A 15,945-nucleotide genomic window follows, 5' to 3' on the forward strand; every position below is an offset into this window, starting at 1 on the left:
CGCCCCGCGCCCGGCGCGGCCCCGCCGGCGGAGCGGAGCCGCCGCCCGCCGCCGAGATGGACGACGACGACGTGGTCCTGGTCAGCGATTCGGACTCGGTAGGAGCCCGCTGGCCGCCGCTCCGGGCCTGCCGCTGCCGCCACACGCTGCCCGCCCCCGCCGTGAGTCCGCGCGTCCCGCCGGGCACGGCGCCGCTGCCCCGCACAAAGATGGCGGCGCTGCCATTGCGGGCGGGGAGGGGGAGCCGCGCACCGAGAGCGGCCTCGGGGGCAGTGCAGGGGGTGGGTGTGTGTTCCCCCCGGTCCCGAACCGCCCCAGCCGCGTCCTCAGGGACCTCCCGCCCTTTTCACAGCCGGGCTCGGGTCCCCGCGGGCAGCTCCCGCCGGCAGAGCCCCGTTTCACAATAGTTCACCCCCGCGGGGTCCCGGCCTGCTCGGCCATGTACCCTTAGAAAGAGGCCGGTGCCTGCTATGGAGTGTGGCGGTGCCCCCGCTGCACCCCCAGGAGGGTCGGGCCCTGCAGGGCTCAGCCCCGGCGGGGTCTGGCCGCGGGGGGCTGGTTGCCGCCCCTCTCCCCTGTGCCCGGTCCCCTCCGGTGGCGGGTGCGGGGCCGGTGCGGCCGCGCGGCGGCGGTTCCGGGCACGAGGCTCAGGTCCGGACCGGGGAGCAGCCGGTCCCGGCCCCGCATCGCTGTCCCGGGTCCTGAGGCGGATGGGGCCCGCACCTCCCGCCCTCCGCAGCTCCTCTTGCGTGCCGGAGCCCGCTGGGCTTTGCCAGCTCCTTGGGGAAGGCAGCAGGGCTGAGTCGGGGGGAAAAGTGGATTTAAATTGTCTGCTAAACGCGTTCCCTGCTTTGAGGTGCTGAGAGGGTTTTTATTTTTTTTTTTTTTTCCCCAAGAGCAATCAGGCTCTGACCCCTCCTGGGGACACCAAAAGCTTGGGAACTGCAGTGTCCCCTGCTGGTGCAGGCACAGCTGCCTACCCCTGCCTGCTCCTGCTGGACCCTACATCGCCCAGCAAAGCCAAAGCCTCAGGGCTGCTGTAGCTCCAATTGGTGCCACAGGTCAAAAGGCAGCTTTGTTTCCTGCCACTCCTGTCCTCTAGAGTGTGTGATGTGCTACAGAAAAGGTGCCAGGGTATGGATCCTGTGCTGTTCCTTGCCAGTGCCTGGGTACAGGAGAGCTCCGTGTGTTTTCGTTGCCCTCCCTGGACGTGCCAGCAGGATTGGCATTTCCCTGTCATGGGAAGGAGCTGAGAAGGCAGCCAGGTCTGCTCTGAGCTAAGGCAAGAAAATGTGAGCCCTGAGGGGAGTGGGGAAGAAGAGCCTGGGTTAGTGCTGCCGGGGGAAGCTGATACCAGGGCCACAGGCCCCCATGGACAGTGAGAAGGGTCTTTGCCCTTGTTTTTCTAGGCTGGTACCCATTTCCCTCTTGGACTGGGGCTATGGTGCCACTATAGAAGAGGCTCCTGGCAGAATAGAACATTGACACTGCTGCTCTGTCCCCACAGGAGGACATCATTGACCTGACCTGCGAGGACACAAACTCAAACCCAAAGCTGTTGAACAGCCTCGACACCATCGACCTGACTAAGGACATATGCGCCCCTCTCCACTCCACCCTTGGTGCTACCCAGAACCTCAGAAACACTGCCCCAGCAGCGTTCATGTCCCATCCCCAACTCCACCTCACCACAGAAGAAACACAGGCAGCGGCAGAGCCAAAACCTGCACCAGCATCACACAGCACTCGTGTGAAGCTCAGTTCCACCACAGCCACAGCAGAACTCATGGAGAACTGCAGCTCCCTCTCTCCTGTCTCTGGGCGCCACAGCTGGAGCTCAGAGCAGGATTACAGCACTACTGCCTTTAACAGCAACTTGGACTCGCAATCAGACTCAGACTGCGACTGCCTGTCCCCCTCTCCCCCCAGCCTGGAGAGCAACAGGAGCTGGAGAAATGATGGCCCAGAGGAAGATCCTCCCCAGCCCTGCCAGGAAAGGAATCTCCCCCCAAGGCTGAGCCCTGCCCCTATTCCTGTTACACCAGGAAAGGGTCAAAGGCCTTTGCTGGAAACCAGTGGCTTCCCACCACACCAACCAATCCAGCGAGCCACCCCAGCCAGGACTGATGCTGACAGCAAGGCCAGGCTGGACAAACTGCACAATTTCAGCAGGAGTGGAGTCCAGCACCTCTTTCTCCAAGGCATAGGACCCAACAGGGAAACACAGCAGGTAAACAGGGTTTGGAGCAGCCTCTGTGGTAGAGGATGGAGAAGGGCAGCCCCTGCTCCCCTTGTCCTTTGCCAGGCAGTGAAGGGTTATTGTGAAGGTTATTGCAGTTCCCTTCACAGTGGACCCCACATCACAGCTGGGTTCCTCTGTGTCAGGGGAGCTTTCACTCATTGTCTTGCCTTGTACACAGCAGAAACCTGGGCTCATCCCCAGCATGAAGCTGAACATGGTGCACACCACCATGGAGGAGAACATCCTGGAGGGCACCTTGTATTTCCTGAACGAGTTTGTCTCCTGCCAGCACCGTCCCCCCAAAGAAATCATCTCCCACCTGATCAAACAGATGCTGTCAGACACCCATGAAGGGGAGATCCTGAATGACATCTACATGCTGCTGATGAAGATCCAAATGTATGTGTTCACCTTGTCCCAGGGCCCTGGGGCTGGCCAGGTGCTCCCAGGGGTCTACCCAGCATAAGGGGTACTCTCTGTTGTGCTTACCCACAGAAGAGGGTGTGATTTCCCCTATAAACCAGGATCATCTTCCTGCTGACACAGGCACAGCACAGGCTCTCTCTGAGGGTGGGTCAGGGACAGCTTGTGACACAAAGGAGCCCTTGGGGACAGAAGAGTGTGTTTGCCTTGCCCTAAAGCACAGGTCTCATTCTTCACTGCTGTGGCATAGCAGAAGTGTCTTCCCTGGGCTACAGCAATGCCTGCAGTGGCTGGAGCAGCTCCCTCAGGCTTCCCATAGAAAAGCACAATGTTTTATCAGGCCCTGGCCTAAGAGTCCTGGGCCTCTCCACAGAGTATAGCCCCTGTCAGGCATTTGCAAAAAATTAATGTATTATGGGGAGGAGAAGGGGTGAGGGCAGAGATGGAGAGGGGAAAGTAGGGGAGGCACCAGAGCAAGTCAGACTGGGAGTGACTGGGGAAGGGCTAAGGGGCTGCAGTGCCTCCAAGCAGATGACAATTCAGCACAAATGGACATGGCTGTCCTTGCAGGCTCCATCCAGCCAACATCACCACAGTGGGATGGGACTGGACACTGGTGAAATTCATCATGGAGGACAAGGTACTTGGCACCGTGTGTGTGACATGGGGCAGGGATCATCCAGCACACACTGCCTGAGGGTGAGCATTTTCTAAGTACTTCCTGTGGCTGTGCTCTGCTGCAGAGCTGGCCAGCCCAATAGTTAGTGTCAGCTGAGAAACCCACATTTATCCACAGTGCTCCCCTTAACCTTCTGCACAGTTTTAGCCAAGTTGTCCCATTGAAGAAGGCACAGCAACAAATAAACCCTCTCTGGGTATAGCACTAGTGCAATGCCCCTCAGGGTCTTGCCTGAGCCAGGCAGCTTCTCCTACAACTGTTCCTCAGTATGTACATCAGTCCACTTCCAAAACAGCCAGCTTCCCTGGTGTTTCTAAACCCATGGTCCCACCAGACTCCTGTGCTCTCCATCTGCTCCCAGGAGAAGCCCCCTGGCCGGCTCCTCTTCCTGCAGTACGTGGTGCAGACCCTGGAGGATGACTTCCAGCACAATCTGAAGTCACACCAGCTGCAGCAGTCAATTGCCAAGAAGGTGCTTTCATGTGACTTGTACTTCAACAATGTCAAGTAAGGGACACCTCCTCCTTGTTCTCTAACCAGATGCTGAGAGGCAGGGACTCAGGGAACACTTGCTGAGATTCCAGTCAGACTTTCAGACTTTCCAAGAAGTAGACTTGAGAGACAAAAAAAAGTGTAGGGCCAACTATAGGGGCTAGGGAAAGATTTACAAAAGCAAACCACCAGAGATGATGTAGAGCCTTTCCAGTCACAACAGCATGGGCTTTTCCCAGGAATGAGGTCAGATTTGCATTACTTAAGACAGGACTGAGAAGGAGGCAGTCCTGTAGGAGTATACAAATCAAGAGAGCTCCTCAGTTGAGCTGCTCAACAGAGCTACTCTAACTTGTCCAAGTGGGTGGAACCTAGTCTTCACTCTCAGGGCCTTCCCTCAAGCTCCAAGTGGATCTAGAGGTGAGAACACAGCAAAAGAAGGCACATCCCCAATAAAATTCTTGTTTCTGTCCCAGGGAAGTGGTCAAGTGGTTGGTGGCAGCAGTTACAGGAGTCGGGTTCTCCCAGCCCCGGGAGCAGCTGCAAGAAGCCAGGGCTGAACACACCTCATCTTCACCAAGGCTGGCCAGCACTCAGACAGCTCAGACAGACCACGCTCAGACAGCTTTCTTTGCCCAAAAGTAAGCTCCAGAAATCTAAACTCCCTGCTAGCATTATCATGGACCCAAGTCAGGCAGAAGCCAGAGTCTCTCTCTGACTGTCAGTTCAGGGAAACCAGGCTGACCAGCCTTGCTCATTCTTCTTTGGGTTAAAGACTTGGTGAGCACAAGACTCTCACCTGGTAGGAAACTGGCTCAGTGTCATCCTCTTGCATGTAGTGTAAGGCTGGAGCTCGTGGCACACAGGTCAGGCATCCCCACGCTGCTCCAACACACAGGAAACCCACCGAGACCTCCTGAGGGTCATTCTGGGGATGAGCTTTGCTTGCAAAAGCATCAGATTCAGAAGCCACTAGGAGACACTAAACCTGGCCCACTGCATTCCCACATCCCTCACTGCATGAAACTGAAGTAGGAGCCATCCCCAAGACTTTGCTTGGCAAGCTGAGGGGCAGAGTGTCCCTGTGCTGACTGTCCCTGTGCTGACTGTCCCTCTCACCCAGGACGATGCTCCTGCTCCAGCGGATGTTGTCCATGGCAGTGGAAGTGGACAGATCTCCCACCTGCAGCTCCCGTAAGATTGCAGATGACATATTCCTGTTCATACTGCATATCCCCCTGAGAAGCCAAAGGTGAGACAAGTGTGTGCAAGGCAGCATTTGCCTGTGTGAACAATGGTCTTATTCCCAATTCACATTCAAGTCTGGATGCATAAAGTCCTCTAGGCCAGCCAGCAAGAGCATGGCTATGTCTCCCATGGAGATAAAACATCACCAGCTGAGCAGGTGATGTGCTGCTGAAAACACCCAGGTGGTGGTGTTGCTGAGAACAGTCAGTTCTCCCACAACACTTAAAGTTGTGACCTTAAAAATGTAAAGGGGGTCTGAAAAGCAGCACTGTGCATCAGCACTGGCAAAGTCATCACTGATTCCCATGAACAACCAGGCAGTCACAAATATGATGCAGTTCCTACAGCTTTCCTTGACATCCTTTGTTTGCTCCTTTAAAAAATGCAAATCTGAAGCCAGAGCACAAGGGCACAACTAGCTCTGGTGTAAGCAAGAGACCACTAGACCTCCAAGCATTTCAAACCCACATTTCCATGCCCAGCAAGCAGCCCTTCACACCCTTTCAGCAGAACTCTGGGCACACAGCAGGTATAACCAAGCCAAACTGACTCTAACCAAGCTGTCACTTTGCCCAGGACAGATACAGATCCTTTTACCCTGACCACACGTCACCCTTACTTGGCTGGGCTCCCTGCAAGTCAGCAGGAATGAGCCATTGCCACACAGGCTGCTGGGAAGGGTGAAGTGCAGCAGCTCAGTTTGCTTTAGAGACTGTACTCACTTCCAGCTGCTGCAAGTCACACCTGAGGATGAAAACACAGCCATGGCCAAGCCACATAACAAAGATCTCTCACCACATCTGGTGGTCTTCCTTCCATGGCATGGCTGGGTAGCCCCTGCAGTCACCCCACATCTGCACTAGGTCAGCAGCACAGCAGTATGCTGGAACAGTGGTCTCTGCTCAGGCTGTGCTGTCTCAACTGAAGTAATTTCCTTTTGTGTTCCAGGGAAGCTTTATTAAACACCATGGAGAGCCAGCTCCTGCGCTGCAGACTGCTAGAGCTGTTATTCCAGCACAGTTGTGATGTGCCCACAGCCTCATCCATGTCTCTGGACAAGATCCTGTATTTCCTGGGTCACTCCTCTGTGCTGCCACAATTCCAGGTATCCAGTCCAACCTCTCCTTTGACTTGTTTTCCTCTGGGAAAACTTCTAACAACGAAATACTGTCTCCTGTCCTAGGATGAAACAGCAGCATGGCAAAGGTGGGATGAGATGCTGCAGTACTTGAGTTTGCTGCTGCTGAGTTACCAAAGTGTAAAACTGGGTAAGCAGTGCTTGTTCTGGCCCTAACAGTCTCATCAAAAGGCTGCAGTAGAACAGCCAAATTTCTCTTCCTTCTCTCATCACCCCTAGACTCATGGCCACTGAATCTTAGGACAGTGTGCCTCCATCCATGATAGTAACTATTACCAGTAGTCAAAGAAGTGATGTTGCATCAATCACAGCACTCACCTTGCTTTGCCAAGTTTAGCCCCTGCAAAGTAGCCTTCCTAAAGGAAGGAAGCAATTCCCAGCACTGGAAAGTACACAGGAGGGTGCTTTGTACCCATTGTTGTCTAAGTTGCTGCACACTGGGTGGAAGAATAGGGTGGTTTAGGAAGAAAAGCAGAAGGCAAAGGGATCATAGAATATCCCAAGCTGGAAGAGAGACAAATGAATCATTGAGTTCCACTCCTGGCCCTGCACAGACACCCTATAATCCCACCCTATGCCTGAGAGAGTTGTCCAAACACTCCTGGAGCTCTGGCACCCATGGAGCCATGACCATTCCCTGGGGAGCCTGTTCAGTGCCAAACCACCCTGTGGAGGAAAACCTTTTTCCTAATAGCCAACCTAAATGTCCCTTGGCACATCTCCAGTCATTCCCTCGGGTTCTGTCACTGTCCTACAGAGCAGAGATGGGAGCTGCCCCTCCTGAGGAAGCTGTGGACCCCAGTGAGGTCTTACCTGTCTCCTCAAGAACACACCAAGTGACCTAAGCCACTTCTCATGTGGTTTCCCCTCTAGATCCCTCACCATCTCAGAAGCCCTCCTTTGGGCAAGTCAGGACACTTTCAGTAAACCGTACAGGGAGCATCACCCACAGCAGCCATGGAAACAGCAGCGATTCTGACCCTGGGAGAGTGGCACAGTCACAAAACACTCTAAAACTCTGTATTTTGCCAGAAATCTCTTCCTAATCTAAAGCTTTGGGTGCTTTAGACCAGGGTTAAGGCTGTCATTAATGAATGCAGAGGAATCCACCATCATATATGCAAAGTCTCACTCTCCCTGAAGCCCTAGACAATCACTGTTGTTGGGCTCTTTGGAGACTCCTTTGCAGCTGCCCCTTTTGCCATTCACACAGAAGAAAAGGATTACACAAGCCTTGCCCCTTCCCCATTCCCTGGGCTCTCTCTGCATACAGAATGAGCTCCAGGAGGGGCCAGTTCCTTCTTCCCAAAGTCTTGTGCAGAACTATCAAGGATAACAAGAGGATCAGCCCCATTTCTAGCACTGCCTGTGGCACTCTAGGATCCATCCCAGCAGCTCAGGCAGCCCTTTGGGTGGTGCCTCTCCCCACCAGCATTTCCTCTTGCAGAGCACCTGCGGACCTCTGTCAGTGACCGCATGGATCTGATTGCTCAGAAAGCCAAGCCCAGGCTCCAGGACAGTGATGACATCAGCCAGCTGGACATTCAGCTGAAGATGAACAACTTCATCAACAGAATGCAGGAGACCCTGGGACAGCCTTTTCCCCCACAAATCCAGGAGAAATTGTTCATGCTGCAGGAGTTGTTCTTCATTGTCATTACTGCCTGATGGAGACAACCACTGAAGCAAGGGGGACAAAACTTTATGTTCTCAATATAAAACCTCCCATCTCATGCTGCAATCTCAGCATCATGGGGGTTGGTTTATACAGTTCTTTTGAAAGATGTTTGGTTTACATTGTTTTAGCATTTCCGTTCAAGTTTCTACAAAGCACTTTGTACACTTTAAAAAAATAAATTTTTTTTCATGTTTGTCAAGACTCTTTCGTCCTGATGCCAGTGCTGCCCAAACAAAGTCCAGAGCTCTATCAGATCACACCACAAGGCCATGCTTTAACCCCAGCCTTCCCAATCTGTGAGATTCACCTGTTTTATCAGAACCACAGCAACAGCCTATACCTCAATACCTAAATCTGTTCCACGACTTTTAGCTCAGCTTACACTCCAGAAGCACAGGGAACACCAGCATTCAGAGCTCAGACCTCCCCAGCCCAGGTGAATTATGTGCTCCATCAGCAGCTAAAACTGCTCTTTTAAGAGCAGCTAAAAACATTACAACAGCACCAAACCACAGCCTTCCACTACAGAACTGGGCACCTCTAGGGAAACACCAGCCTAGTTCCCACACCTGTGCCCACCTCCACAGTGCAGCAGGAAACCCAGCACACAAGCAACAGACAAAATCTCAGGAACATGAATTTGGATTGCTCAAGAAAACACAGACTTCATGTTCAGTTTCATCTGCACAAGCCCTAAGACAGAACTGAGCCTAGGTGTAAACCCAGTCTCCCTGTGAAAATGGAGTTTGTGGGCAAATATTTCACCCTAGTGAGGTGCTGCCAGAACCTTATCCACCAGAACCTTGACCCCACACTCACTGGACAGCCCCACATTTCTCCCACAGATGGTCTGCCAGCACCAACACACACTGTGGATGTCCATTCCATTCCACAAGGCTTTTATTGTCCTGTAACAAACAAAAAACACACACACACATTAAGAGACGTGAATGCACTCAACAAATAAATTAACGTCAAATGAGAGCCTGATTGCCAAGGTGCAAATGAGCGGTGGCAGAACTGCTGCTGGTTTGGGTGAAGGACTTTCACACAACACATCACTGGCAGCGCTGCTGAAGCTTGAGAGAGAGCAGTGCTACAAAATGTGCTGCTTCAGAGGGGCCAGCAGCCAGCCAAGGGAGCCAGCCCTGTCTCATTCTCCAGGGAGGGTGTTTGGTTTAAGAAGGCAGAAACCCTGGAGCTCAACAGTTATTACCTGTTAACTAACTTCTGTATAATGTCCTGGCAACAGAGAAAATTCCAGATACAAGGCTGCTGCTGGCTGAGGGACTGCAACACAATCGTGAGATCAGGAGCAGACCTGAGCAGACCCATTTGCCACAGCACAGGTGAGGATTACAGAGCAATGCTGCCTATCAAGCTTAAGGGATCAGATGGTAGCCAGGAGTTCCTTCCACTTTTCCTGGAAGCCAGTGTTAGCTGTTCCCAGGAACTGGTTCAGACTAGGTCAAGAATCACATCCAGCTTAGCAGGGAGGATTGTTCAGCCTTGGTCTGCCCCCAGTCCTCCCCCAGCCCTGCAGAACACAATGCTGTGAAGTGTTCAGCACTGCAGAACCCCGTGTGAGAAGTGTTTCCAGCATCAAATACATTCTACACGATTCTAGGGGAAAAAAACCAACAAAAACAAATCAAGCAGCATCCAGAGTGCCAGAACACCTGCAAATCTGCTGTCTAGAACACAGGACAGTGCTGTTTTGCAGGACAAAGACAGGAGGATTACTTGGTTCAAGCCACACCAGCTTTGGTTACATCCACCTTATTAGAGTAACATGAAGAGTTGGGAGAAAAGGAATTCTCCCTCATTACTTCCAAGCTCCATTATATTCTGCTCCCTGCCTTTCCAATGAGAACATCTTAGAATGGTCACTAGTCCCTTTTCCCTTTAAAAAACATTCCAAGAACAAAGAACATGGTCACACTGGATAGTGAGGGAGTGCTACATTTGTACTGACCCACCACATACCCCATCTTCCTTCTGGCAGTTAATGGTCCAGTTTTCAGTCCTTGCTTGTTGACACCATTTTCTGCTTGATCTCTTGACAGAACCAGTCCTCCTGTGGGTCCTTCAGCACTGAGCAGAACAAGACAACTAGATTCCAGGCATACGAGCCAGGTGCTCACACACCACATGGAATCCTGTCCCCAAAAAACATGGCTCAGGGTTTCACTGTGGTGTGGTGTACTGGCAAGCACATCCAGAGCAGCCTGGCAGCCCAAACCAGTGCAGTGCAGCAGACAGGATGGTTTACATTGGTTTAGAACTGGTGCAGGAGCTTTTCCAAAACTGGCTTTAGCAGGACAATCACGACTGTTTCTTTTTCTGAGATCAAGAGCTGGAAAGGGAGACTTTCCTACTGAACTGCAGCACATGGCACAGGGAAGCAGAGTCTAAGAAACCCTGTTGCCTGCTAAAGACACTGGAAGGTTTCCTCTAGAACCCAGTGGGAGTGAGCACGTTCAGATCCCGAGGTTTGATATTGTGGGAACGTGGAGATTGTTTCCTCCCATCTGTGCCTGGAATGTCCATTTTGGGTGGCTTGAAGGTGAGTGGGTCCTCTGTCATCCTTGTAGCCTGAGCACGCATCAGCTCCATTGGGGATGGTTTCTGGGCACCCTTATAGGACTGAACGGTAAATCCTCCTGATGGAAAAAAAAAAAAAAAAAAAAAAAAAAATCACAGTAGAAACCAGGAAAACCAGTCAAATCCATTTCCTACAGCTGCCAGGAGTGAGCAGTGTCACTGACACTCAGCACCACAGAGAGCCTATACAAATTCCAGCAGGTTTATATTATCTGAAGCCTGTTCCATATCAGGGGCTGGCAGTTCAGTCCTGGTTGCATCACACATCAGAGAAAGAGTAAAAAGCAGTCACCTTCACACCCAGTCTTCACACCCTGCCCCTCCCACTGCAAGTTATCTCTATTTCCAGACTCTTGGCACAGGTTTTACCCAACTGCTCTATATTTAGGCACAGAAATTATATGACTAACACCACATTCCCAAGGTGGTCCTAGAGAGTAATAAAGCAAGCAGGATAAGACTCCAGAAAGAGCCAGCAAATCTGTTGTGTGACAGTTCCCCCCTTGCTCCTTGCAAGGCAGATTTTCAAGGACATACCTGCATCACTGGCTGATTTCTGGACAGCTCTGGGTCCAAAAAAGCTCCATCTTTCAGATGACAATCTGTCCCCACCACCTTCCATGGCAAAGTCTGAGCCAGCAATAGAAGCAGAGGATCCCTGACTAAACCAACTCCTAAGGAAAAAAAAAAAAAAAAAAAAAAAAAAAAAAAAAAAAAAAAGAGATATTTAAAACATGAGAATAAATACTTCAAGTGACCCCACTATGCCAGGAACTTTTCATGTAGTTAAAAGGGGAAATTAAAGAAATCTTAATAGGTCTGTTACCACCCAGGAAAAGATGTACATGCTTAAGTTTCACAGCCTTCCAACATTTGGATCTATCCAACACAAATCCTCATCAGGCTCTTAATTTCACCCTGTACAGCCCCTCACAGAATAAGAAGGTTATTTGTAGCAGCTCCCACCTCAGCAGCCTGTAGGAAACCAAAGGAAGCAGAGTACCTGTTTTTATGCCTGGGGGAGGAGTGGGGGGTGCTGCTTGGAGTGGACTGAGCAGAAGAATTCTGTTTGTCATCTTTTGTCTCTCCATTCTGCATTTTTAGGTTCTGTCAGGAGAGGCAAGAGAAACAGAAGCAACACGGCTTAAATACTGGACGTAAGGAAAAACATCCACTTTTATTGTCAAAACCAGACAACTGTTTCTATCACAGGTGATAAAGAATAAGTGTCACCACACCTAAAGTTGTATCCAGCATTACAATACCTGCATACACCCCCTTAAGTGTCTCTCCACATCAAATATAAGCATTTTGAAAGTTCATTTCAGGCTACGAGAAGGAACACCAGCACTCATAGGGAGGTTGTGGATGCTGCAGAGCTCATTTCAGCTACCTGGTAACTGGTCTAAATGCCACAGCACCCATTTGTCTTCAACACTTTTCAGAGCAGCAAAGCTTTCAGTCCCACCAGTTCTCTAACGAGGGTGAGACCAGTTCTCACAGAAGGTACAAGGTGAGGAATACCAGACACTGTGAAGCAATTAGTGTACATCAGGATGGAAACACTGCTCTGGAAAAAAGATGAACCTGGGCACAAAATAAACAGGAACTGGGTGTATGCAAACCATGTTATTACAAGCTGAACAGTACAAACTGAACTCTGAAGAAGTCATTTGAAGGGCAGTTACAGTTCAAACACAAAATACACAAGGTACCTTGTAATGTTTCCTGTGGCTATTCAAGCCACACTAATGCAATTCATAGACGCAATTACTGAAACTTTGGCCCCGTGGGAGGACACTGGAAGAGTTGACTATTAAACTCCAACTTCAAAAAAAATTTTAAGAGCTCAGCAGACCACAGTAACGTGCTTATTCAAGACTTCTGTTTTCAGTAAGACACAGCTGGTAACTTCCACAATGGAAATGCAGTTTACAAGTTCTCTTTGGACACACAGTTGCAGAAATCAACAGCAGGGCCCCACTCAAAAGTACAGCAAGAAATTAGATTGTGTAGGGTTGTCCTCACTTGGAAAGACAACTGTCACAGTTTGATATGACAGTGAAACGTGACAGACTTCAGAAAAAAAAAAGCTGAAAGCTGTTTCAAAACTACAAGGCTAATGTTAACTTTAAAATAAAAGTGGGTAAACTTTATGAGTTTACCCAACACAATGAGCTAAAAACCTTCAGAGGAAGCAGCTTAAGGAAAGTCTTGGCAACATGGTACAAAAGTTACGTCACCAGGTAAATGTTAAACCAGACACATCCTACGTAAAGAAATCCAGTGGAAAACAAGCCTTACGTGGAGTGCCTCAGCCACTCGGTGGTACTTGGTCTCCTCAGTGGTGAGGCCTTTGTGGGGTGTGTAGCCAGCTTCCCTCAGCCCTGCCTGCTGCTCAAAGCGCTGGATGCTCTCCTGAGTCTGCTCTGGAACACAAAAGAGCACAAATTTACATAGAAATGCCACCACAAGCAGTTGCAGCAAAGGCAGCTCCAGCAACTGAATGCAAACCCTTTTCCCATCATTCACACATCATAACAGGCTGAGGCAGAAAGACAAAGCTGGTGAGATATCCTGACTTGACAACTACCCTGAGACATAGGGCTAAGCCAGATGAGCAGTGATTTGTCCCAAATCACCACATATATCACAAATGCAACACCCGTAATTAATCCCATCTCACCCCAGACACTGCATCACTCCTACTCACAACTTCATAAATCTAGGAGAATCCAGTAAAGTTGGACACTTTAAGTGGCTCACTGTACTCAAGGGAGACTTGCAAATCATGTTTAAAGACTCTCAGTGATTTTAGATCAGGTAAAATAAGCTATTTCAGTCAGATACAGAGCCAGCATCTTATACTGATATCAACTTCAGTTCTGGAAAACATAAGCACTTTCTCCAAACCCCAGTGTAAGATGTTCACTCCCTAGTGGAACAAGGAGAAAAGCCAAAAGAAATCACAGAACAAAAAGGTCAGTAGAAAAGCTCACTGTCCTTCTTTAAAACAGGTAACACTTCCCATCCAAAAGTTATTTTCAGATCCCTGTTATTTGTAGCTGCTGAAAGAAGAGGCAGCACGGACAGATTAACACACAAATAATTCCTCTTACTGCAAAAGGGGACATCTTCTGTGCAAACATAACTGACCCAATTTTATTTTAAAGCATCATGATTTATGTTTTGAAGTGTTCAGTTAACAAGGCAGCTGCTGCTATTGACAACATAAATGCCAGCAAGAGCTCCATTAGCACATTGTGTCAGCTCTCCTCACTGCTTGGGTTAATGGTAGAGCTCTGCCTGTCACTCAAAAACAGCAAGTTAATAAGCAAACAGAGCAGCAGCAGCCTCTGGGCTCCAGGAACACGGACTGCAGTGCCCTGTCAGCAAACAACAACCTCTGCACTCCTGCCCCTGCCCCTGGAAACACAGAAACATCACATGTGGCCTATTCCCCAGTCCCCTGCTTCCTTCTAGAAGCATCCTCTGAAAAAAACAAACTCACACAGAGCAGAGCCAGCCTGAACCCAAGAGCTCTCCAGGAATCACCCTGAGGCATTGCCAAGCTCGAGCACTCTCAGTGCCCACCCCACACAGGAGTGTGAGAAGTGAGATCTTACTTGTGATCAGGGAGTTCATGATGACGTGAGTGGCCTTGGCCTTCACCACAGGCACCTTGTTCACACTTTCTGTGGACGATGAAGGAGTCATGACAGGTTTTGTATTGGCATCCCCTTCCTCATCCTGTGGGGAAGCAGCAGGGGACAGTTTGAGATGGGAAAGTATCTCCTGGCCAGGACACACCTCTAACTACACAAGGCCATGCTGCTCTGGCAGCCAGCCTCCATCCCATGGGAGAAATCCCTCTGCTGTGCTCATTGCAGACCAGGAACGTTCAGAACCTTAGAATTCACAGCAATGAACAAGCGACTTGCATCCAACCTTGAAAACCTACCAGGCTCAGAGCAAACAAGTTGTTAATCCAAGTACAAAAAGGTCAACAGGAAAGAAACCAGAACATCTGTTCTTCTCCTAAATGCAAACTGGACTTCAAGGTCAACTGGGCAAAAGCACCAAGAGCACCTTCCACAGGCAGCTCAAGCACCAGCTGCTCACATGAATGGTAATCACAAAGCAGAGCCTGGAGTGAACAAATTGTTTTCCCACCTCATTCCTTATATGCTTATTGCTCAATGTGTCCCGTGGTCATAGTTCTACCACTGACCACGAGACCCCAGCAAAGAAACAGAAAATAAATGCTAAAAAAACCCAAAATATCCTGTGAAACATTGACTTTCTCCTTCCAAAACAGGAGTTCCTCGACTGGAGGGTTTACTTTTTGTACCAAACCACAACTTTCGTCTGTTTCCCACAAGAGATTTAAAAACTTAGGAGGTATAAAGTAGATGTGAAGCTGAAAGAGATGCTGAGTTACATACTTCCATCCAACAACATTTAGCTTAATTTAAAACTTTAAAACCAGCCTCTAAATTGAAAAGGGCTGGCCCTGCACTCAAAAGCACAGAATCCCAGAATGGTTTGGGTTGGAAGGGATCTTAAAGATCACCCAGTTCCAACCCCCTGCCATGGTGGGGAGACACTTTCTACTAGAGCAGCTTGTTCAGAGCTCCCACCAACGCACCTTTCAACCCTCCTAGGGATGGGGGGGCCACAGTTTCTCTGTGCGAACTGTGCCAGTGCCTCACCACCCTCATTGTAAAGGACTTACACCCAACCTAAACCACCCTTATGCTGGTTGCTGGGTTTTTTTTTACAAACACGGAGGAGACGCTCAGCACATGCTTGTCCCACCCACACCCCCAGAGCGAGAGAGAGGCAGCAGCGCCGGGCTCGATCCCCAGCCCCTCCCGAGGGTTCTGCTGCGAGGGCAGGAAGGGTGTAAGGACAGGGGGGATGCTTGGGAGAAGGAGGATGCCAGGAGAGGGGCGGCAGAGCTGCGGGGTACCCAAGGACGCGCCGGGCCAGCCGGGCCCGTACCTTCGAGAGCTCCTGGTACTTGCGCTCGGGGATGACCGGCTGCTTCCAGAGCACGCTGCCGCACAGATCGGCGGGCGGCGGCGTCATGGGCGCCGTGTCCTCCAGGGCATCATCGTAGCTGAAGGCGCGGCGTGGGACGCCGAGGGGCAGCGACATCCTGCCCGAGCGGGGCCCGCCGCCCGGCTCCAGCGCTGCGGAGAGAGCGCAGCGCTCAGCGCCCGCCGCTGTGCCCCACCGAGACCGGCGGCGAGCCGTGGGGAACCTTACCGGGAGCGTCGGGCTGCCCAGAGCTCATGGCGGGGCCTCAGCGGGGCTCGGTGAGGCGCGGCAGGGCCAGGCCCGGAGCGCTCATAGCAGAACCTCCGGCAGCCGCCACAGCGGAGGATTAGCCAGCCCTGCGGGGGCGCTTTTATAGGGGCGCGGTCTCGCGAGATGTG

The 15,945-nt window shown here is 50.9% G+C and overlaps 2 protein-coding genes across 4 annotated transcripts; one reads left to right on the forward strand and one right to left on the reverse strand.

The window, feature by feature from the left end:
• The first annotated feature begins 16 nt into the window (after positions 1–16).
• On the forward strand, positions 17–8,093 carry SIMC1 (SUMO interacting motifs containing 1). 3 transcript variants are annotated; one of them, XM_083871881.1, is made up of 10 exons: positions 17–98; positions 1,508–2,230; positions 2,421–2,641; positions 3,236–3,305; positions 3,706–3,851; positions 4,313–4,477; positions 4,960–5,088; positions 6,033–6,189; positions 6,268–6,352; positions 7,670–8,093. In XM_083871881.1, exons 1-10 carry the CDS (start codon positions 57–59, stop codon positions 7,888–7,890), a joined length of 1,959 nt encoding a protein of 652 aa, XP_083728007.1. In that variant the 5' UTR covers positions 17–56; the 3' UTR covers positions 7,891–8,093. The 3 variants fall into 3 exon arrangements, with proteins under 3 accessions (XP_083728007.1, XP_083728008.1, XP_083728009.1); XM_083871882.1 differs by having other exon boundaries at positions 2,424–2,641; XM_083871883.1 differs by lacking the exon at positions 4,313–4,477.
• A 685-nt stretch (positions 8,094–8,778) lies between these two features.
• KIAA1191 lies at positions 8,779–15,679 on the reverse strand. The gene is made up of 6 exons (XM_083871884.1): positions 15,509–15,679; positions 14,131–14,254; positions 12,809–12,933; positions 11,508–11,611; positions 11,042–11,178; positions 8,779–10,563 (listed from the first exon to the last, which is right to left on the reverse strand). The coding sequence occupies exons 1-6, from the start codon at positions 15,662–15,664 to the stop codon at positions 10,355–10,357; spliced, it is 855 nt and encodes a 284-aa protein (XP_083728010.1). The 5' UTR covers positions 15,665–15,679; the 3' UTR covers positions 8,779–10,354.
• Positions 15,680–15,945: the final 266 nt, after the last annotated feature.

This window comes from Zosterops lateralis (genome assembly GCF_965231275.1).
Source record: "Zosterops lateralis genome assembly, chromosome: 14".
NCBI classification, from domain to species: domain Eukaryota; kingdom Metazoa; phylum Chordata; class Aves; order Passeriformes; family Zosteropidae; genus Zosterops; species Zosterops lateralis.

Excerpts from the sequence above, each read along its gene's own strand:
- SIMC1 (XM_083871881.1), top strand. The coding sequence starts at position 57 with ATGGACGACGACGACGTGGTCCTGGTCAGCGATTCGGACTCG. Across the intron at positions 99-1,507 it reads TGGTCAGCGATTCGGACTCG|GAGGACATCATTGACCTGAC; the intron begins GTAGGAGCCCGC and ends CTGTCCCCACAG. Across the intron at positions 6,190-6,267 it reads CTGTGCTGCCACAATTCCAG|GATGAAACAGCAGCATGGCA; the intron begins GTATCCAGTCCA and ends CTCCTGTCCTAG.
- KIAA1191 (XM_083871884.1), bottom strand. The coding sequence starts at position 15,664 with ATGTCGCTGCCCCTCGGCGTCCCACGCCGCGCCTTCAGCTACGATGAT. Across the intron at positions 11,612-12,808 it reads GAGTGGCTGAGGCACTCCAC|AACCTAAAAATGCAGAATGG; the intron begins GTAAGGCTTGTT and ends CTCTCCTGACAG. Across the intron at positions 11,179-11,507 it reads TCCCCCAGGCATAAAAACAG|GAGTTGGTTTAGTCAGGGAT; the intron begins GTACTCTGCTTC and ends TTTTTTCCTTAG.